At 40.2% G+C, this 23,370-nt stretch overlaps 1 protein-coding gene across 1 annotated transcript; it reads left to right on the top strand.

The window, feature by feature from the left end:
- Positions 1-209: 209 nt before the first annotated feature.
- DNAJA2 (DnaJ heat shock protein family (Hsp40) member A2) lies at positions 210-14,194 on the top strand. Its single transcript, XM_060084550.1, has 9 exons — positions 210-411; positions 2,040-2,099; positions 2,412-2,635; positions 5,107-5,187; positions 5,417-5,550; positions 7,120-7,316; positions 11,405-11,549; positions 11,680-11,807; positions 12,378-14,194. Exons 1-9 carry the CDS (start codon positions 334-336, stop codon positions 12,567-12,569), a joined length of 1,239 nt encoding a protein of 412 aa, XP_059940533.1. The 5' UTR covers positions 210-333; the 3' UTR covers positions 12,570-14,194.
- The last annotated feature ends 9,176 nt before the right edge of the window (positions 14,195-23,370 follow it).

Here is a 23,370-nt window from a genome sequence, read left to right as displayed (position 1 = left end):
AGTTGGTGTCACGGAGGGTAGCGTGCAGACTTAGTTATCCCGGTTTCTACACTGGACTTCGCCCAGCGGTCCAGAACCTCAAGGCAGTAGACCACCTCACCCGCTGCCTCACCGCCCGAGACGCCACCACCACCGCGGACGACCGCTCGAGGCGGGCTCCGCGAAGTAACGTCACGGCGCGCCGTGCGTCGGTTCAAAGGTCGGCCCCGCCCCCGCTTCCCCCTCGCTGTCTCGCTTGGCCTGCGCTGCCGCTGCTGCCGCTGCTGCTGTGGGCCCGGCTCCGCTCCGCCTGCTTCGCCGCCTTCCTCCCTGAGCGCTGCCCGGCCGGCCGCCATGGCGAACGTGGCCGACACGAAGCTGTACGACATTCTGGGCGTCCCGCCCGGCGCCAGCGAGAACGAGCTGAAGAAGGTATTGGGGAGCGGGCCGCCCAGGCAGGGTGTGAGGGGCGCGGGCCTGCGCGGCTGGGACTGCCAGGCCGCGCTGCGGGGCGGCTCGCTAGCCGGCGGCGGCGGGCCCAGGCTGGGGGCCGGCGCCGAGACCGGCCCGCCGCGGGTCGCGCACTCCAGCCTCGGCTGACCTTGGGCCGCCGGCCCCGCCCGCCCGCCTACAGATGCAGCAAATAAAACCCACCCCCGCGCAAACACGACGAAAACGCTTCCTTCCTCCCTCCCCCGGCGGGCGCCGGAGGCCGGGCGCTCCCGGGAGGCAGCTGCCTGCCCGGTCCTCCCCGCGCCGAGGTCACCACCCTGGAAAAACAGGTTGGACCGAGACGCCCAGCGCATCCCGGCCCCGGGAGAGGAGTTGACCGCGCCGCGGACGTCGGCGCCCGAGCCGCGTCGGGGTTGGTCTGGGGCCTGGCGGAGGGTCGAGGCTGCCCCCGCCGGGTGCCTGCGGGAACTTAGGGATGTTTCCTGGGAGCCGCGGCCGCGGAGCTTCTCCCCCTCTTCCTCCCTCGCCCATTGACCCGGAGGTGGCGTGGGTTTGTGTCTGGGTGCGTTGTTCTGTGGGCAGGTAACCCAAATGTTATGTACTCGTTTCAGGAAAAAGCTGTGGGTCCCAGCCAAACACCTGAGTGTACACTGACTAAAAATAAATAGAAGGCCTCATTATCGCTGTTTGCATTGCTGCGAATCTTTCATCTCAGGATTTCAAAGCATTTGAGGCATTTGATTAAGCCCCACAGCATCTTCACGGGGCTTAGAGTATCCGGATGTGTAAGCTTAGAAAAATGAGAATGCTCCTTAGGTAGTGGGACGGGTGCAATTGAGAGTAAAAGCACTTCCTGTTACCTTACCGGAAATGCTATTCTGTGTTACATAATAAAGGTGTCTGTGAATGAAAGCTTAAGTACTTTATATCTCAGCCACCCAAATGTCTATAGCTTCACTAAGACCGAGGTCACTCCAGTTAAGACCCCAGTCAATCCACCGTATGAAAATAAACCATGACCTAGGAGCTTGTCTTGGCTTTTTCCTGATGCTACAATTAGAGGATCCATCGTGAGCCGGATTCTTACCTTAGCTTAATTTTTTTTTAACATCTTTATTGGAGTATAATTGCTTTACAATGGTGTGTTACTTTCTGCTTTATAACAAAGTAAATCAGTTATACATATGTTCCCATATCTCTTCGCTTAGCTTAATTTTAATAACAGTGTTTTTGCAGGCTGTAGAGCTTAACAGTCATTTCTCTTTAGAGTTTATTGGAGTTGTCTTGGTCTGCTTACGGGCCATCAAAGACATTTGACAATAGTGAAAACAGGGGATTTTTCAGTATTTTGTTTTTCTCTGTGGCTTTGTTTCATTGTTTGTATCTGGCTTTAGTATAACCTATTTTCAAGTATAACTACTGTCTGCTTTGTTATTAGTGAGAAAACAGTATTAAGATGGAATATGCCCAACAATGCCAATGAATAAGGGCTATTTTGGGATTTTAGAACATTGCTTCTCAGAAAATTGGATGTTACGTTAGTACTCACAAATCTTTAAACTGGTCATTATATATAACCTTTTTTTTTTTTTTATCTTTTATTGAAGGCATACAGAAAGTTAGCCAAGGAATACCATCCCGATAAGAATCCAAATGCTGGTGACAAAGTAAGTTATTTGAGACTTTTTCCCCCTGAGATTTCTGTTTTAAACTTAAATCGCCCTTCTTGGGGAAAAAAGGGAATGTTGTAAGAAAACTCCATTTATGCCCATAGTGCCAAAGTTTTATGTTAAGAGTATTTTGGTTTTATAATGGGAATACTCTCATTCTGGGCAGTGGTAGGTGGTGGTAAATAGGACCAGAATCAAACCAAAGGTAACTTGTAACTTTTCTTAGAATTAAATGAATTCTAGATTCCTATAGCTTTTTATTTGTAGTCTTTTATTTGAAAATCCAATTGTTTTACTTTTTTTTTATAGTTCAAAGAAATAAGTTTTGCATATGAAGTACTATCAAATCCTGAGAAGCGCGAACTATATGACAGATATGGAGAACAAGGTCTTCGGGAAGGTAGCGGCGGAGGTGGTGGCATGGATGATATTTTCTCTCACATTTTTGGTGGGGGATTATTCGGCTTCATGGGCAATCAGAGCAGAAGTCGAAATGGCAGAAGAAGAGGAGAAGACATGATGCATCCACTCAAGTGAATATCTTTTTTCTTTTTTAAAAAAAATGCTAAATACCTTTTTTCAAGTAGAAGTACTCAGTAAAAGAGAGAAGAGGCATCAAAAAATACTCTGTCCATCAGAAAAAAAAATCTTCCATTTGCCATGCTGTCCTCATTGGGTGACTAAGTTGAATTTAATAACCTGAATGTTGGTGTTTTGCTAACAGATCTTAAAGGATGGTTGGTGTTTTTACAGAGTAGGAAGATTGTTTTGGTATATGCTTCTGAGGCTGCTTGTTTTTAAAATTTCAATTATGAAGATTCTTTTCTTTAAAGTATTTAAACCTGAGTTAACTTTTTATTTAAAAACCTACAAAATTGGCTAGTTTGTTAACATGTTACAGTAACTCATTACTTGTTCCTCAGTGTGAACTCTCCTAAATTGATTTCCACGGAGCTTGTTGGCCTCAAGCCTGACATTAACCTGCCAACATATGAATGGTGTCTGACCTTGATCTTAGACTGTGAACCCAATATGAAAATAACTATTTTACTTTGCAAAATTTGTGAGATCTTTTGTCCCGTTAATTTTTCATGGACCAGTAATGGTTATACTAGCAAAATGCCAGAGACTGAAGTTGAAGTGTTTATTTGAAATATTTCATAGTATCTAGTTTATACATTTGAGTAGGTAAGAGGAAGTAAGGTGTAATTTGTTAAAAATTTTCCTGTTATTACAACATTTCATTTTGGGTGGCTTTATAATATTCCATTCCATCATTTATTTAATCATTCCCTTTTCTATAGGATGTTACCAGTTTTTTCCTATCATAAATAGTGCTGCTGTGAGTATCTTTATATACAGCTTTGTCTCTCCTTGGCAGAGATTCCTGGGCAGGCATCACTGTTTTGAGGCTGATAAAAATAACTAAATTGCCTTGTAGAGGATTGTGCCAGTTTAGCCCCACTGGTGGAGAGTGCCAGCTTCACTAGACCATTACCCACATTTTTCCTTCTTTTGCCATGTTTATTGAAATGAAGATTTTTCTGGCCTCTTACACAGTGGTGTTGCATACTAATTGCAGTTTAATATGTAAGGGGAAGAAGACCTACCTATCATGTAAATGGTTGGTTAAATGTTCTTAGGAGGAGGTTAAAAGTCTGATGGAACCAAGTGCTTTGGTCTAAGGTCTAGATATGCCGTTGTTTGGAAGTGCTGGTAGTGTTTTGACCATAAGTGTTTTATTATACTGTCTAGAATGTATAAAAGATAACAATTTTGAGAAAGTTTGAATGCCACAAAATAGTATAGGTGCTTTGCAAAGCACATTTAACTTCTTTTGTTCCTCTATTTTAAAGTAAACCTTTACTATTAAAGGAGATTTAAAAACACCATGAGAAGGTAAAACCAAATTAAATGCATTGCTTGCAAATTGTAAATGAATAATATTTTTGAGACTTCTGATGTTATATAGATTTTTTTTTGATGTTTATTTGGAAATGAATGGTCCTGCAGTTCAGATATGCTGTATGAATAAAGACGAGTTGGGTTTTATCAGTTGGGATTTTTTTTTTTTTTTTTTTTTTTGGCGGTATGCGGGCCTCTCACTGTTGTGGCCTCCCCCGTTGCGGAGCACAGGCTCCGGACGCGCAGGCTCCGGACGCGCAGGCTCAGCGGCCATGGCTCACGGGCCCAGCCGCTCCGCGGCATATGGGATCCTCCCAGACCGGGGCACGAACCCGTATCCCCTGCATCGGCAGGCGGACTCTCAACCACTTGCGCCACCAGGGAGGCCCTGGGATTTTTAATAGGCTTTTTAACTTGGCTGCTTTGAAATTTTTGTAAAAGTTGCTCAAGTTTTGCTTATAATTCACTGCATTTTTTCAGACATCTAAAACTTGTTGTAGGCTCTCTCTTGGAAACCTATTCTTCTCGTCTGTCACACTCTAGATAAGGCCATTTTTTTTTTTTAAGACATGCAATCTAATTGCCTCCCGTAATTTGTAATGTAACTTTGTAGCGTTTCAGAATTGTCCTTGAAGGGGACAGAGCCTTATAGTAGAGCCTGGACTCTGGAGCCAGACTGCCTATGTGATCTTGGGCAAGTTACTTCTCTGTGCCTCAATTTTGTCCTGTAATATGAGGATAATAATTTTACCTCATTCAGAGGGTTGGATTAGGTGGAGGTCTTCCTTGGGGCCAGAAGAAGGTGTGATGTTTTGAGTTTGTGCAGTTATCAGCTTTATCAGGAAATGCAGCACAGTAAATTATTGGCCTGATCCTTTAGGTTTGGGCTTTGAGCAATACATATATTGTTTATAGCCATATTGTTTATAGCCATAAACAATTTGAGCTACAAAATAAAATCTCACTCAGTTGATTTATGTAAGGTGTTCTTGAATTCTTTGTTCAAAGGGTTATAGTGGAATTTGCTATATCAGCTATTGTTTATATCTTGAATTTAAGAGAACTTGGCAAAATTTGAACCTAATTCTTTTCTCCCCAGAGTATCTTTAGAAGATCTGTATAATGGCAAGACAACCAAACTACAACTTAGCAAGAATGTACTCTGTAGCGCATGCAGTGGGTAAGTGTGTTTTCTGGTTATGAAATGAATTTCATCCATTCTTTCAGTGGCACATCAGATAAAAATTGTTCATGACTTCAAACTGACTACCCAACCCAGAACACTTTCTGATACCTCTGAAAGTCTTTAAATGCCAGTCATTGGGCATTGAAGATGAAGGTGAAAAGTACAATTCCTATTTGTCATGGCCTAGGGGGAAAATTCTAATTTATACTTTTGCTTGCTTTAGCCAAGGTGGAAAGTCTGGAGCTGTTCAGAAGTGTAGTGCTTGTCGGGGTCGAGGTGTACGCATCATGATCAGACAGCTGGCTCCAGGAATGGTACAACAGATGCAATCTGTGTGTTCTGACTGTAATGGAGAAGGTATGCATGCCAGTGTTTCTCTGCTTTTATGTTGGATGGATTGGGAATGCAGAAGTTGGAGAGGCTTACAGTTTTTCTTTTTCAGCGTGTGTTTGTATTCATCTTATTAAAGATACAGAGAGTTCTGAAAGAAAAATGTAAAAATAATTTTTCCTTATGCATAGGCCCAGTGAACACAGATAAACAGTAAACTTACATCATGTTGAGTGAAATGTTAGTCTTTTTTCATTCCAAAGAGATGGGGCAAAGTTTTTTGTCCTTTTATATTTTAAAAAGTTATGTTTGGTAAAAGCGAGAGAGCAAACTGTTTAGTTCTCATTCTGATAAATGGAGAATTTTACTGTAAGCTTTAGTTAGCTTTTGAGGATAGATTATTGCAATTGAAGCTCTTTTTACAGAAGTAAATATTTTAGGCTTTGTGGGCGAATGTTTTCTGAAACTGCTATTCACTTCTGCCCTTTTAGCACTTGTATAGCCACAGACAATATGTAAACAAGTGGGCATGACTGTCTTCTAGATAAACATTACTTATAGAAACAAGGGCATGCCCATTTTGGCCTGTGAGCCTTAGTTTGCCAGCCCTTGTTCTAGAGCAGTGCTATCCAAAAGAATTTTTCTGTGATGATGGGAAAGTTCTGTGTATGTAATGTCTAGTATAGTAGCCACTAGCCACCTGTGTATGACTGAGGAACTGAACTTCTAATTTTAATTTTTAAATTAAATAGCCACATTGGCTAGTGGCTGCCATATTGGACAGTTCTAGAACATCCTTTTCCAAATTGCTTCTGGAAGAGACAAGATAATTTGGAGAAGGTGCATATCATATTCTCCTCCTGGAGCATCTCAGGGCATTTTACCTTATTAAAGTTGCTAACAATTCCCACTCTCAAGAAATCAGAATTGACTGAAATCTTTTCCCATGTGCCATTACCATTTTAAGGAACTGGTGCTTTGCAGAACATACTTTGGAGAAGCAGTGTTCCTGAAGTCACTTACACATGTCATCTGAGCATTAAAGTGTGCCACTAATCAGCCATTAGAAATTGATGGTATTTTTTTTCATAGTATACTATGTACAGCTTTGGTTTTGTTTTATTATAGCACTGATCAAATATTTCAGAAGAATACATAGAAGAAAAAAACTGTTAGAGTTATAAAGGATGTTTAAATCTTTATTTGGGTTGTCTCTCTCCATTGTTAAATTTAAATGAAACTAAGACAAAAAATGAAGAAGCAGTTGTAGAAGTTCCAGCATCCGACCACCCATTTTGTTTGCTTGATCCTTAGGCTTTGTTTTAACTTAGGAAATAGAGTCAGAAGTTAAGAAAATATTGTTTAAGATACTTTATACTCTGGAATAGAGGAGACTAGGTAGCTGGGTCCTTTAGGTAACCTGCAGTAAGATGTGAGTTTTTGTTATTAAGACTGATATTTTAATCAAAAGTTCAGGTAGCAGTTTAAAGACGTTCAGGAAATTTATTTAGTGAATAAAGGCATTATCAAGACCTATCTTACTTAAGAGTGCGGTATAGTACCCTTGCTGGAAGTTTGAATGACCTCTTTTTCCAGGGGAGGTAATTAATGAAAAGGACCGCTGTAAAAAATGTGAAGGGAAGAAGGTGATTAAAGAAGTCAAGATTCTTGAAGTCCACGTAGACAAAGGCATGAAACATGGGCAGAGAATTACATTTACTGGGGAAGCAGACCAGGCCCCAGGAGTGGAACCAGGAGACATTGTTCTTTTGCTACAAGAAAAAGAACATGAGGTAATTTCCTTTTTGTTTGTTTTATTTTTGCCTCAGAAGACCAGAAATGGGTCTTGTATGCAAGATATAGGTTAGATCAGTTTGAGTTTCCTGAAGCAACACTGAACATAGATGAAGTTGTTAAGTCCTTAGGCTGAGTTCATAAGAACTGACTTCTTTAGTAGACCAACAAGACAGGTGCTGTCAGAAGCACTGTAGAAGGAGTTGGTCTTGGTCCCAGCTCTGCCATTGACTGGCAGTATAACCTTAAGTAATCCTGTTGTGTCTGTACCCCGGTTTCCTTATTTATGAAAATAAGGGCATTGGGCGAGATAATCTAGGCAGCCTAGTTTTCACTGTGAAACTCCTTGGATGGTTGGTGAGAGCTTCAGTCCTCAGTACTGCTCTGTTGACTTGTTTTACATATTGGGTATCTGTGTGAGCTTTCTTGAAAGAAAAGGTTCTGCAGTTTTAAAAACTTTTTTTTTTAATTTCTTTTTTTTTTTTTTTTTTGGCCACGTCGCACAGCTTGTGGGATCTTAGTTTCCCAGCCAAGGATTGAACCCAGGCCCACGGCAGTGAAAGCGCCGAGTCCTAAGCACTGGACTGCCAGGGAACACCCTATTTTTAAATTGCTCATGGACTCTGTATTGTATCCGTTAATGTACATGGCAAAATGTACTGGGCTGATAATGTGGCCTGGTATATGTTATTTTGATTATACCATTGTATCTGTATTTTTTAAATGTGCGATGGAGTATATTTTAAGTTTTTTGTTTGTTTTTTGATTTGGACCATTTTTAAAGTCTTTATTGAATTTGTTACAATATTGCTTCTGTTTTATGTTTTGTTTTCTTTGGCCTCAAGGCATGTGGGATCTTAGCTCCCCGACCAGGGATTGAACCCGCAACCCCTGCATTGGAAGGTGAAGTCTTAACCACTGGGCCACCAGGGAAGTCCCCTAAATTTTTGGATATAGAAGCATTTGACAGGATTCTGGCTTTGTACTTGATCGCATTGCCATTTTGAGTTCCTTTGGAAGTATTTAGATTACAAGTCAGCCGCCTTTTTTAGTTCACAGTAAAATTTTCTCCCATTTGATGGTGATTTCTACAAATAAAGTAAATTTTAAAAATCACTTCAAGAATCCAGTAGAGATTAAAGCCATATTGAGATGCAGATTCTGGGAATTTGATTTGATTCATTCCCTCATTAGATTGTGGCTTGCTCTCCTAGACAAGCCTTTCTCAAGGTATACTAGTCAAATTTATTGCCTCAGCAAAGCTGTAAATTGCTATATATCTTGGCCTTTTGTGAATATTGCCAAACCTACCAGTGGCAAGGGTCCCTAGATTGCTTTTGTTGTTTTTTTTTTTAAGGAGTAATTTCTAGAATTCTGCCTTAGAGTGTTATGGATTAAAATATTCTGTAAGAATTTGGGATTTTAAAAAATAGAAATCACTGACCTTGGAGACAAGGGACTTAAGTTCTGGCTCCCATTTATTAGCTTTAGCTTCCCTGGGCTTGGCTTTGCATACTAAAAAAAAAAAAGTCATCCCTCAGAAAGATAGTGTAGAATCAAATGAGATAATGAATAAGCTGCTCTTCTTCTTGGGGCTCTGAGGAGGAGGCATTTAGAAGTAAATCACCTCCAAAATTATTGGCAGCAGTGGAATTGCGTGGAATTTCCAACAGACAGCAGATGTTACTGGTTGTCTAAAGTAGAAAATAGAAGATGATAAAGGTTAGAATGGAAGTTCATCTAGTAAGAGGTCAAAGATTGCTCCTTCTTGGTTTTATTGTGACCAGTAAAGTAAATTTGAGCCCAAAATGAGATTTAGGTATCTTGTTTCATTTATACCACTGAGAATATTCTTAACCTTCTTAAAAAAAATTGATTAGTTTGACTAGTTCATGAACATACTTGTATTTTGTTTGGGGCTTTCTTTTTTAAAAAAACTCTCAACACTTGTGCTGAAGGAATTGTGAGGCCATGAGATCAGGGTGGGTACTGTAGCTGAAACAGTGTAAATCTTCTGATCAAAAAATAATTCAATTTTGAGAGTGCTGTGTATGCATGTGTATCATCTTTCAGTACTGGTGTGTGTGTATTTTGGTAATCTTGTTATCATAGTGCATTTGTACAGCAAAGAACCACAGTGGTGGGTAAGATCTGGTGATGTTAGTCTCTCCTCTATACTCTATATTTTTATTTTTCAGAAATTATTACAGCTTTTATGTGTTTTACTGTCTGGTTCTTGGTAATTTCTCCTCATTAGTCTGGTTTTTCAAAAATTTCCGGCCATTCTTGCCTGTTTATTCTCTGTTTGAATTTTAGCATCAAATTGTCTAATATAACCACCCTTCCTGCTGGTCCCCTCCCCCCCCCAAAAAAACCCTAATACCATTTTTTATTGGAATTACTTTAAGTTGAGCTCTCCTATACAAGAACATAGTATCCCTTCATGCTTCCTACTTCTTTTTTATTTATTTATTTATTTGGTCGCACTGTGCAGCATGTGGAACTTCCCCAACCCGTGTCCCCTGCATTAGGAATGCGGAGTATTAACCACTGGACCACCAGGGAAGTCCACTCCCTACTTATAATATAGCTTTAACCAAAGGATATTTGGTTAAAGATAGTTTTTCAAACAGTAATGTAATGATATGTTCAGAAACACTTTCATTTTATGAACTTGCAAAAGCATTGAGAAGTGCTGCATGAAAGAAACTGTATTGAAATGAATTTTTCCACCCATTGTGAGGAACACCTGAGTAAACTCTCATAGGAAATATACGTTCAGTGGTTCTCAAACTTTAGCATACATTAGAATCCCCTGGAGGGTTTATTAAAACTACAGATTGCAGGTCCTCACCTTCATAGATTCTGATGCAGTTGTTATGGGATGAGGCCCAAGAATGTGCATTCCTAACCAGTTTCCTGGTGCTGCTGAGGCTGCTGGTCCAGGACCACTGGTCAAGGTAATGGTTTGAGATGAACTTTTCTTTTAGGTAAATTTAGGAGGATAATTTAGGAAAAGAGGATATCTTTCAGATTTCCTCTCTTCTCTGACTGAACCAGCCAGGATTAGTCTTTGGAAGAGATAACTATTGTATTGAAAAAAAACTAGGTGACCTTTCACTGCACTTAATTTTATTTCAGCTTAAATTTCAAAAGTTAACTATAGATACTAATAAGCAAACGTTTTAAGTTGGGCATGTGTGAAATTGGATGTATTTTTCCTTACACATTGAGCGCTCATTTTTTAATGTTTATTGAATAACCTTTGCATTACCTAGTCCATAGGCTTATGGTGTAATAATAAGCCAACTTTAGCATTTGTTTTACATTCACCTAAGCAAGTTTTGAATTTTAGGTGAGGTAAAATTTGTTTGTATTTGTATGAAGCATGGGGTTTGAGCCCCTTTACTGGCTGAGCATTACTGGTTGAGCTTTTTTAGTTGAACTTGGACCTTCCCCTTCCCCTTCCCCTGTTAGTATCACATCTGGAGGAAACTCCAAGTGAACTTGTTCTCCAGAATCCCACTGGGCCTTGTACACCTTTTCACTCAGAGGCAGTGTTTGGAAATGGTCCATAATTGTAAAATATACCTGGTTCTGTTTGTTTTTTTTTTTTTTTTTTTCCTTTTTGCGGTATGCGGGCCTCTCACTGTTGTGGCCTCTCCCGTTGCGGAGCACAGGCTCCGGATGCGCAGGCCCAGCGGCCATGGCTCACGGGCCCAGCCGCTCCGCGGCATATGGGATCCTCCCAGATCGGGGCACGAACCCGTATCCCCTGCATCGGCAGGCGGACTCTCAACCACTGCGCCACCAGGGAGGCCCCTGGTTCTGTTTTTGAAGCTTCAATTGTACCTTATAAGCCATTGTTTTCCCAATTCCAATTCTTTTGTGATAGAAATTTTTAGCATATTACTTGAGAATAGCTAGGTTTCCTTATATAAATTTAGGAAACCTAGGGATGGTGGCAGTTTGGCTTTTGCAGTAAATGGTAGAACTAAGGTTTTGAAATTGATTCAAGGAGCACAGAACAACAGAGTATGCCTCCATAATTTTTTTAAAAAATGTTTCTGGTGTGCTTTATTTGTAGGTGTTCCAGAGAGACGGAAATGATTTGCACATGACATATAAGATAGGACTTGTTGAAGCTCTATGTGGATTTCAGTTCACATTTAAGCATCTTGATGGACGTCAGATTGTGGTGAAATACCCCCCTGGCAAAGTAATTGAGCCAGGTAAATCTTGATTTTTGTCTGATCCAAGATTCTGTGTAATCTTCTACAGCAGGTGACTCAAAAAAATATTATTGAGCACCTTCTTGGATAAAATTCTTAATACTTTCCCCTTTATTTACTCAAATAATAGGATGTGTCCGTGTAGTTCGAGGTGAAGGAATGCCACAGTATCGTAATCCCTTTGAAAAAGGTGATCTTTACATAAAATTTGATGTGCAGTTTCCTGAAAACAACTGGATCAACCCAGACAAGCTTTCTGTAAGTGTTCTCTAAATTTAGGCAACAGATGAGTTAAAGTTTAATAATAGTTGTGTTTCTGTGTCACCTTCCGTTTGTTTTGGGTGCTAAGATTAGATTACACAGTTTATTAATTTGAGTGATTGATGGGCTGTCCTGGTTGCTTTTAAAGTGAGGATACCTGATGTAAAAGTTTATGGGGCCAAGTAGGGAATAGTGAAGGAGTAAAGCAGACTGCGTGTGAGGTGGTGGGGGGAGGATTGGGGCTCCCTGGAGAGCAGATCTCTCACCTGAAGAGGGCAACCCCCCAGCTTATCATCTGCTGGTTGTTCATGCAGGAAGGCATGTCTAGTGTGAAATTTCCCAGTGTTTAAATGTTAGCAACTAATTTTGTTTTTTGTTTTCTAAGCAATAGATGGGTTACACAAAAGATGTCTGCAGATTTGGTCTGTGGGTCATCCATTTGTGATCTCTGGCTTAAAGTGCAAAGACTAACTGTCAAACATATACCTTGGATTGTATCAAAAGGGAACTTGATAGTGGATGAAGATAATCTTCCAGCTAACCTTATTTTTGTTTATTTTAATGAAGGAATTAGAAGATCTTCTGCCATCTAGACCAGAAGTTCCGAACATTATTGGAGACACAGAGGAGGTAGAGCTTCAAGAGTTTGATAGCACTCGGGGCTCAGGAGGTGGTCAGAGGCGTGAAGCCTATAACGATAGCTCTGATGAAGAAAGCAGTAGCCATCATGGACCAGGAGTGCAATGTGCCCATCAGTAAACTCTGCAAACAAATTGCACAGGTGGATTTCCTTTCCACACTTGCCTGGTTTGTTTTCAGCGATCCAGCTGGTCAACCCAGATGAACTGATGGACATCTGTTGGTCTATGTGTAACTTTTAAAATTGGTATAGTATCTACAGAGTGTATAATTTAAACTAACCACAAAGCTTTACATCTTCATTTCGACTGTTCTGTAGCAGAATAAAGCACTTGAAAGGAAACAAGACTCCCTTTCACACGTGGGTTATAAGTTTCAGTCCTGGTATCTGTGCTTGATTTTTATCAGTTTTGTGTAGATTTTATGTTTCATATTTTAAATTCAAATCCCACATTGTAAAGTTTGTGTACAATTTGTCCTGAAGCTTTGTGTTTGGCTGCACCTGCATAAGCTGCTACAAATAGAATAAAGAATTTCATAGCCTGTATCTATCATTTAGATGCATGGAAAAATGGGCTTTGCACACAATGGGTTTGGAGCTGACTGGGAACAATGGAAAAAATAACATTAGCTGAGCTGTGGTTGTAAAGTTTGGGGTTTCTCCCCCCGCCCCTTTTTTTTCCTTTTCTTTCTTTTCTTTTTTTTTTTTTTTTTTTTTTACCATCTTGTGAAAGGTTTCTGAAACTCAATAATAAAAAGCAGTTGGTGTAAATTACTCTTTGTCTCACATTTTTAGAAGGAAGAAATATCTTGAACTGTAAAATCTATCCTTAAACTGGAGACTATACCCTTAGTTCTGGTTCTTAAACAGCCCTTAAAAACCCATTGGCCTGAAGCTTATGCCTCAGGCACATGCCCATTTTATAGTTTCAAAAGACAGAGTTTGATACGTTGGTAGAAGCAGGCTTTATTGGCTTCAATTAATGCTTTGTAGAGTCAAGGACATCTGAGTTATGATCCTGAGCACGGGGGCCAGGTTAACCTGGCCTGTATTTCCTCACCCCACCCCCTTTAAAAAAAAATAAGGTAACAGTAAATCAATATTAGAGCCATGTCTGCATAGAACCTGTTAAAATGCTCTGTTTTCATTAAATGTTAAGTTAAAGATTCTCTTGTCTCCATTAAGTTGAATATTTGAGATTGGGGGGAGGAAGCATTGATTACTATTGTTTTATAGAAAAGTAAGACTCTTAGGCTGGTATGAGAAAAATCAGGTAAAACTACTATGAAAAGGATGTTGTATTGCTCTTCTTTCATCTTCTACTACCTTCTTTTCATTCCCAGAGTAGGTATTTTTAGAACACACTTTAATTTTAGGGAAAGAAGACATCATTTGTAGATTTTACATTTGTAAAAGGACAAATGGGAGAAAGCCGAAAACTAAAAATTTTAAATGTATTATGCCATCCCTGAGCCTAATTGTAGTACTTGTAGTTTATTTCTAGGTCTACTAGAACCTGAATGAAAAAACAAAGGTGTCCTGGCATTAATCAAGGCCTTGAGGTTTAAATTATTGCCCTATCCACTCTACCTCCATTGTACAAAAACTATTTTACAACCAGCCTGGGCAAGATGCAACAGCATAGTAGTTTTGTATCCAAGGGTACTTCCCCACAACCACTTTAAGTAAGAAATGCAGTGGCAATACAAAGTTTGTAGCCTTTCCAATAAAGGTTTATAAAACATTAGAGTTGTTCAGTGTAGTCTTTCTTTCAATTCTTCTACCCAGGTTTTTGGACTACAATAGAGAACCATATGGAAGGGGAATAAAACCTTGTTACGGTCTGTTATTTCACTGAATCTACTGGCTCTTCGTTGTAGAGCATCTATCTAGAGAATAAGCATATATCATCCATACAAAGAACCTTTTATAACAGCTTTATTGAAATATAATCCGTATACCATTAAATCTACTTTTTAAGGAATGTGTGCAGGGAATTCCCTGGTAGTCCAGTGGTTAGGAGTTTGCTTCCACTGCTGGGCCCCTGGGTTCTATCTATGGTCTGGGAACTAAGATTCTGCAAGCAGCGCAGCCAAAAAAAAAAGTGCAATTCAGTGGTTTTTAGTGTATTCACAGTGTTTTGCAACCATCACCACTGATTCTAGAATATTTTCATCACGCCAGAAAAGAAAAATCCATTAGTATTTACTTGCAATCTCTAATCTAGTTTCTAAGTATTTGCCTATTTCAGATATTTTCTATAAAATTGAATCCTAGCAGTATGTGGCCGTTTGTGACGTGTTCATTTAGTATGTTTTCAAGGTTCATACCTGTCATAGCATGTATTGGTATTTCATTTTTATGGCAAAATAATACTCCATTGTATAGAAATACCATATGTTTGTTTACTCATCCATCAGTTGGCGGACATTTGAGTTTTTTCCATTTGGAATAATGCTGCTGTGAACATTCATGTAAAATTTGTGTGTGGACGTGTTTAAAATTCTTTTGGATAAACCTAGGAGTGGAATTGCTGGGTCACATGGTAACTGTTTAATCTTTTGAAGAACTGCCAAACTTCCAAAAAGGCTGCACCATTTTACAATACAACAATGTATGAGGATTTCAATTTTTCCATGTAACTACCAATATTTGCTATCTTTTAGTATAGCTATCCTAGTGGGTATGAAGTGGTTTTGATTTGCATTTGCCTACGACTAATGATGTTAAGCATCTTTTCATGTACTTACCGGCCATCTGTGTGTTTTTGGAGAAATGTCTATCTCAGACCCTTTTCCCATACCTTATTCAATAGATTTTCTTTCTTTATAACCTTTTTCTGTTCTAGGACACCATATTACACTTAGTCATATCTGAATAGGCTCCTCTTGGCTGTAACAGTTCTGATTTTATTTGTTTTTGATTGGTGACCTAGACAGTTTTGAGCAATAGTAGTCAGGTATTTTGTAGAATGAACAATGTAATATTAGTATTAACATATGTAAAAGTTGATTCTGATAGTACTAGTTGCAGGAATGTATTAGTTGCAGTATGATGTTTAAAAAGAAAAACGTGTTTACTCATAACACTTTTGATAGTACCTGGAGTCAGACCCCACAGGTTAAGGGCTCAGTCCCATAAGACTGCCGGGTCTTCAGACACCAATCACAAGTCCCAGATTGTCACCTGTACTTTCGACCAACTGGTTATAAATGCAGGGTACCCACAACCCCCTCCTCGGTTTCAGTTATTTGCTAGAATGGCTCATAGAACTCAGGAACACTTTTCTTACTAGATTACCAGGTTATTATAAGAGATACAACTCAGAAACAGCCAAATGGAATAGGGGGTGATCATTCACCATTGATGATTGAACTCAGTGTCAGCCCCTCTCCCCTTCCCAGTGGTCTAGGGGTGGGACCGAAAGTTCCAACCTTCTTACCATATGGTTGGTTCCCTCTGGTAAGCAGCCCCCGTTATTAATATAAACTCAGGAATAGCCGAAAGGGGCTTGTTATAAATTTAAAGACACCACTAATCCCTATCAGGAAGTTCCATGGGTTTGGGGAGCTCTCTGCCAGGAACCAGGGATGAAAACCAAATTATTTTACTTATTCTATCACAGTATCACAGTGTTATTGATATTTCAGTGAAACAGCTGCATATTATAAACTCTGTCAAGGCACGTGTGTAAAAGTTATTTCTAATAGTCGTACTTGCATGAGTGAATCAGTGTGTACTTTGGGAAAAACGTGGGAAACCTTGCTCCCACCATCTGCCAACTTTTTGCTTAGTTCAATTCCATTATACATGTATGGTAGTATCAGAATTGTTAACCCATACCCACATGGGAAAAAAACCTAATCAACTAGAGTACAGTGCTAAGCATAGTTTCTTTTATCTTTAATTTCACAGACTCCATTTCCAAAGTTACTTAGGAAAGTAACCTTTCCCCCCACCCCCTTCCATGAGATTGTTTCATACGCTTGTAATATAGTTAAATTGTGTGATTGTGTTCTACATTCTATCCTAGGAACCACCCCACCAACACCTCCTAAATGATTTTTTGAAATCTGTGTACAGGGAATTCCCTGGTGGTCCAGTAGTTAGGACTCCACGCTTTCACTGCTGAGGGCGCAGGTTCAATCCCTGGTTGGGGAAGTAAAATCCCACAAGCTGTGCAGCGTGGCCAAAAATAAATAAAATCTGCATACATTGAGGGTCACTTTTTGTGTTGTGAAGTTCAAAATGTCTTGACAAATGCATAGTGTCATGTATTTACTAGTATGTCATACACAATAAAAAAATCCCCTGGACTTCACCTATTCAACTCCTCTCCCCCTCCTGATTCCGTGGCAAGCACTTACTGTTTTGCCTTTCCAAAATTTCATATAGAGTAATATAGTATGTAGCCTTTTCAGTCTTTCACTTAGCAATATGCATTTAAGATGTGTTCATGTCTTGGGGACTTCCCTGGTGGTCCAGTGGTTAAGACTTCACCTTCCAGTGCAGGGGTTGTGTGTTCAATCCCTGGTTGGGGAGCTGGGATCCCACATGCCTCATGGCCAAAAAGCCAAAACATAAAACAGAAGCAATATTGTAACAAAAATTCAATAAAGACGTTAAAAAAAATGGTCCAAATTTAAAAAAAAAATCTTAAAAAAAAAGATGCGTTCTTGTCTTTTTGTGGCTTGATAGCTCATTTCTTATTATTGCTGAAAAAGATTTCATTGTATGGCTGTACCACAGTTTATCCCTTATCAGATTTATTTATTTGTTTGTTTATTTTTGGCTGTGTCAGGTCTGAGTTGCGGCACGTGGGCTTCTCTCTAGTTTTGGCTCGTGGGCTCAGTAGTTGCGGTGCTCAGGCTTAGTTGCCCCTCAGCATGTGGGATCTTAGTTCCCTGACCAGGTGGGATCTTAGTTCCCTGACCAGGGATCGAACCCACGTCTCCTGCATTGGAAGGGGGATTCTTAACCACTGGACCACCAGGGAAGTCCCACCTTATCAGATATTTGATTTGCAAATATTTTTTCCCATTCCATGGGTTGTCTTCACTTTCTTGATAGTGTCCTTTGAAGCACAAAGTGTTTTTAATTTTCATTAAGTCCAATTTATTTCTTTTGTTACTTATATAAAATTTTTAACCAAAGTGTATAACACTGGAAATGACCTTCAGTGTTCATTGTGGTATAGTAGCTGGTTTTTTACATACAGCAGTCATCTGGCTCTGGGAGTACATAGGACATTGTAGACCTTACTTGGTTATTGATAATTTACTTGGGAAGCCTACATGAAGTTACTGTTGAACAGTTACATCAATGAAGTCTTGGGTATTTTGCCCCAAGTACTGATTATATTATAAAGAAATATATTTCTTTCAGTTTTATTGAAATACAATTGACATACAACACTGTATAAGTTTAAGGTGTGGCAGCATAATGATTTGACTTTCATAATCATGAAATGATTATCACAATAAGTTTAGTGAACATCCATCGTCTCATATAGATAACAACAGTAAAGAAATAGAAAAAAATACTTTTTGTGTGTGATGGGAACTCTTAGGATTTGCTGTCTGAACTTTTATATAATATATAGCAGTGTTAATGACATTTATTATGTTGTACATTACATCCCTAGTACTTATAACTGGAAGTGTGTGCCTTTTGACTGTCTTCATCCAATCCCCCCCACACACACACACCTCTGCCTCTGGTAACCACAAATCTGATCTCTTTGGCTATGAGTTTTTGAGCTATAATTGACCTACAACTTTATGTTAGTTCCTGGTACACAACATAGTGATTTGATATTTCCATACATTTCAAAATGATCCCTTGATAAATCTAGTTGTCGTGTGTCATTATACAAAGATATTATAATATTATTGATTGTATTCCCCACACTGTACATTTCATACCTGTACTCATTTATTTTGTAACTGAAAGTTCATTACCTCTTAATCTCCCTCACGTATTTCTCTCATCCCCCCATCCCTCGTCCCTTGGCAACCACCTGTATGTTCTCTATATCTGTGACTCTGTATCTGTTTAGTTATGTTTGTTCATTTGTTTTGTTTTTTAGATTCCACATGTAAGTGGAATCATACACTATTTGTCTTTGTCTGACTTATTTCACTTAGCATAATATCCTCTAGGTCCACCCATGTTGTCGCAAATGGCAAGATTTCATTCTTTCTTGTGGCTAATAATAATAATATATATATACATTTTTATCCATTCATCTATTGATGGGCACTTGGGTTGCTTCCATATCTTAGCTATTGTAAATAATGTTACAATGAACACAGACGTGCATACATCTTTTCAAATTAGTGTTTTCGTTTTGTTTGGGAAAATGAATTGCCGGATCGTACGTATGGTAGTTATTGTTTTATTTTTTTTGAGAACTCTTCATACTGTTTTCCACAGTGGCTGCTACACCCACTCATTTTCTTGCTTTTCCTTGCTAACCCATTTACTTATGCCACACTTAGTAAGTTAGATCCATAAACCTAGTCTTCCTTTTCTGGCTTACTAGCTTGGAAGTTTTTATAGTATTTCATTAAGTAAACACATTTTATATTAATATAAATAGCTGGAGTTTGATTACAAAAGGATGCATGTAATCTAATAATAAAGACTCCCGGGAATTCCCTAGCAGTCCAGTGGTTAGGACTCGGTGCTTTCACTGCCAGTGCGCCGGTTGGATCCCTTGTCAGGGAACTAACATCCCGCAAGCCGAGTGGCTCAGCCAAAATAATAATAATAATAATAAAGACTCCCAAAGTCTTGTGATTAAGTCATCTCCAGTTGCAAGGGATTTGATAAAATTCTGAAGCCCACGTAATCTGGCACAGACTTCTAGAGAATATTGTTAGTATGATTCTTGTTTTTAATTTCTGAAAGTTCAGTTAAATCTCTAATCAAAGTGGGCCAAATGAGTCAAGCTAAAGATGCTAGAAGACCTGACTTCTCAGCTATAGGAAGAAAAGAGCCTGAGAAATCTCTTTAGCAGGGATAGGTTGAGAACTTTCAATCAATTGGTGTACTTTAATAGCCTATGTGTGAACAGCTAATCCCCTCTTGTGAGCCACAGATTATTTTTTCTGTTAGGAATGCAGTACATAGCCATTAAAAAATCAAACATTACAGAACTATGTACTTGGAAATATGAGTAATCCACTGCCCCCATCAAATCCCATGCTCATGAGACTATCAATACAAATAGATTGGTCTTTATTCTTCAAGATTTTTTTTAATGCGTATAGAACCAAATCTCCCATCTTTAGTCCTCCTCCCACAGGCAACCACTTTTATCAATTTCTTGTGTGTGTAAAAATGGGATACAGGGGCCTCCCTGGTGGCGCAGTGGTTGAGAATCCGCCTGCCGATGCAGGGGATACGGGTTCGTGCCCCGGTCTGGGAGGATCCCATATGCCGCGGAGCGGCTGGGCCCGTGAGCCATGGCCGCTGAGCCTGCGCGTCCGGAGCCTGCGCGTCCGGAGCCTGTGCTCCGCAACGGGAGAGGCCACAACAGTGAGAGGCCTGCATACCGGAAAAAAAAAAAAAAAAAAAATGGGATACAGCGCTTCCCTGGTGGCGTAGTGGTTGGGAGTCTGCCTGCCAGTGCAGGGGACACGGGTTCGAGCCCCGGTCTGGGAGGATCCCACATGCCGCGGAGCAACTAGGCCCATGAGCCACACCTACTGAGCCTGCGCGTCTGGAGCCTGTGCTCCGCAACGAGAGAGGCCGCAATAGTGAGAGGCCCGTGCACCGCGATGAAGAGTGGCCCCCGCTCGCCATAACTAGAGAAAGCCCTCGCACAGAAACGAAGACCCAACACAGCAGAAATAAATAAATAAAAATATAAATAAATAAATAAATAAATAAAAATGGGATACAACTTACTTTATAACTTTTCTTTGGTCTTATTATTCCTTTGCCATATTTGCATACTAATACATAAAGATCTATGTCTTCTTTTTAGTGAGCTCAAAGTTCTATTGTTTGAATGAACCATTATTCATTTGTCTATTGATAGATATGGGGATCGTTTCCAATTATTTCTTATTACAAACAATGATATGCATAATATCTTCATAAACATGTCTGTGCATTTGTACACAATGCACAAATTACAAAGTTAAGCTTCTAATGCAAAGAACAGTGGCACATAGTAGAACCTAAATAAATATTGAATGAAGGAAGTGACTCTTGATCTTCCCGTATGGGCAATTGGTTTCAGCTGGACTCAAGTCTCTGAGGTTCTGGCCTTGCTCAGGCATCTAAAAGGTGGATTCTACAGAGCTCACAAGGAGGGTTGAGCCATTTCCTTGAAGGCATAGCTGATCCTATGTTCTCAGTGCTCTTGATGACCAGGCTCTCCAAAGAAACCTATCAATATGGATGGCAGTGGTATGACAGGACAACATGGTGATACCCTAGCCCATTCTCCTTTCATCCCGTTGATCCAGGAGTGTCTTATTTAAAGCTCCTTTGGTTCTAAGTCCTCTCTTGTTTGATCCTAGACATCAGTTAGTAGCTAGGTAACCAGAATGATCATCCTAGGAAAGACAGGCAGTGTTGGATATTTCCTGTGTATCCCAACAGTCTAGAGACACCCACAATAGTGGCCCCACTATAGGAATTTATGCTTTGAATACTTCATTTCTTGCTGTCAAAACAAAACAAAACAAAAAAAGAGAGATTCAACTATTGGCTAGGCTCTTGCCTTCAGAGGCGGGAAAGTTCAAAGACCAAGGATGAAGAAGCAGTGCTCCACTGGCCATCACTCCTTTAGAAACGCTCTGACTCATTTTTAGAACGGCTTTGGCTTCAAAGAGTTTGTCCAGAGTTTCCTTGTCCTTTGTATTTACTCACAGAGGACTATTGACTACATTTTTTTTTTTTGCGGTACGCGGGCCTCTCACTGCTGTGGCCTCTCCCGTTGCGGAGCACAGGCTCCGGATGCGCGGGCTCAGTCGCCATGGCTCACGGGCCCAGCCGCTCCACGGCATGTGGGATCTTCCCAGACCAGGGCACGAACCCGTGTCCCCTGCATTGGCAGGTGGACTCTCAACCACTGTGCCACCAGGGAAGCCCTATTGACTACATTTTTTCAACACAAGATTCCTTAAACTATTTAATGTTTGGTCTACATATAATCTTTAGAATGCCTTTGCCAATGGTATACATTTTTATCTGACCAAGACATTTCAAAGGAAATAATGGCTGATTACATTTCTGCTTATACTGATTAGTACGTATTTACATCTAAGACATCTTGTGACTACAATGAACAAAAACCTACCAGACTTAAGAAGCAGTGAGGCACATCTGGAGGAGGAAGAGTCCATAATACATAATACATTGTATTGTTGAAAGTCCAAGAGTCTTGATCCATGGACCATCATGGGTCCAGGGGTCTGTCTGTTAAGAGTTGACACAAAACAGATCAGCTTATAAAGAAGTAAAACCTCAGCACACAAGCTCCCCAGCATGAACCATTACACTTTTTTAAGGTCCTGAATTTGAACTCCTGATTTAGTAGATCCACAAACAGAAAGAACCTCTCCTTGTTCCATCCGCATAGACTGGATCCCAGGCTAGTCACCTTATTTCTCTTTGTTTGCTTAAAGAGGACAAAAAAGTCAGACTATGTCAGGAGTATTAGGGGCTTATAAAGGGCATTTTAAAAAATTTTAGCTCCCTTCATTCAATCCCCTCTCTCTGGGTGCTTATACTCTGGTTTTCCTCTAAAGTCAGGGGTCTGCAAACTATAGCCCATGGGTCAAATCACCTACCACCTATTTTTGTAAAAAAAGTTTTATTGGAACACAGCCATGCTCATTCTTTTACATATTTTCTATGCTGCTTTTGTGCTACAATAACAGGGTTGAGCACTTACAACAGAGACCATGTGGCCTGTAAAGTGTAAAATATTTACTGTCTTACCCTTTATAGGTAAAATTTGCTTACTTCTGCTCTAAGGGAGAAGTACCTTCCTCACTCTCAGTTCTTGTGAATTAGAGGCAGTTAAAGTTGGGTTTTCTGTCACTTGGCAACCAGCTGAGTCCTTCGTGACACAAGGGTGGCCCAGCCCAAATCACTCTGCCTCCTAGAATGGCCTAAATCACATGCCCAGAGCAATGGCGCTGGTCCATCCCCATCATAGATGGACAGGAAGTATGTTCCTCTGACCAGAAGCTGCAACTTGTTTTCTGTCCACAGGATCAAATATTTGAAATTGGGAGTTCCCAGAAAATCCCAGGTGCATGGTCACCATATGATGATGCCTCATTTATATATATATATGTTGACAGTCAAAAAAGACATATATATCTTTGATGAGAGGGCAATAGTGTTGTGGACTAAGAGGCTTAGCAGGATGGAAGCTTGCTGTCTTCTTCTATATCTCAGGGTGCAGACAGTGTCATAACAGCCATCCAACAGCATGGAATGACTGACATGTGCCAGGCTCAGGGCTTAGTGTTTTATGTATGTTACATCACACAAAACCCACAACAATGCTGTAAGGTAGAAATTACTATTGCTCCAGTTTATAGGTAAGGAAGCCAAATCTCAGAGATATGAAGAAATTTTGGAAAGGTCACATGACCAGTAAGTGATGAAGGGAGGATTCCAATTCAAGTCCAAACTCCAAGGCCCAGGCTCTTTAATACAGTGCTATACAACCAAGTCAGCAAGCCTATAGAAGCAGCACCTGTTTCTCCACCCTCCTAGCACAAATCCCGTGTGGGGTGCCCATTGGCCTGGTGTTGGTCATGTGCCATCCTTGAACCAATCACTGGGGTCAGAGGCACCAGGCTGGGTCCCATGTCCAACTGTGAGCCTGAGGTGGGGCCATTCTCACCTAAATGACATGACCTGGGCAGTGGTAGTGCCAGCATTTTC

This window comes from Mesoplodon densirostris, chromosome 19, assembly GCF_025265405.1.
Source record: "Mesoplodon densirostris isolate mMesDen1 chromosome 19, mMesDen1 primary haplotype, whole genome shotgun sequence".
Taxonomy (NCBI): Eukaryota; Metazoa; Chordata; class Mammalia; order Artiodactyla; family Ziphiidae; genus Mesoplodon; species Mesoplodon densirostris.
This window is presented reverse-complemented; position numbering and strand designations above follow the sequence as displayed.

Excerpts from the sequence above, each read along its gene's own strand:
- DNAJA2 (XM_060084550.1), top strand. The coding sequence starts at position 334 with ATGGCGAACGTGGCCGACACGAAGCTGTACGACATTCTGGGCGTCCCG. Across the intron at positions 2,636-5,106 it reads GACATGATGCATCCACTCAA|AGTATCTTTAGAAGATCTGT; the intron begins GTGAATATCTTT and ends TTTTCTCCCCAG. Across the intron at positions 5,551-7,119 it reads TTCTGACTGTAATGGAGAAG|GGGAGGTAATTAATGAAAAG; the intron begins GTATGCATGCCA and ends CTCTTTTTCCAG.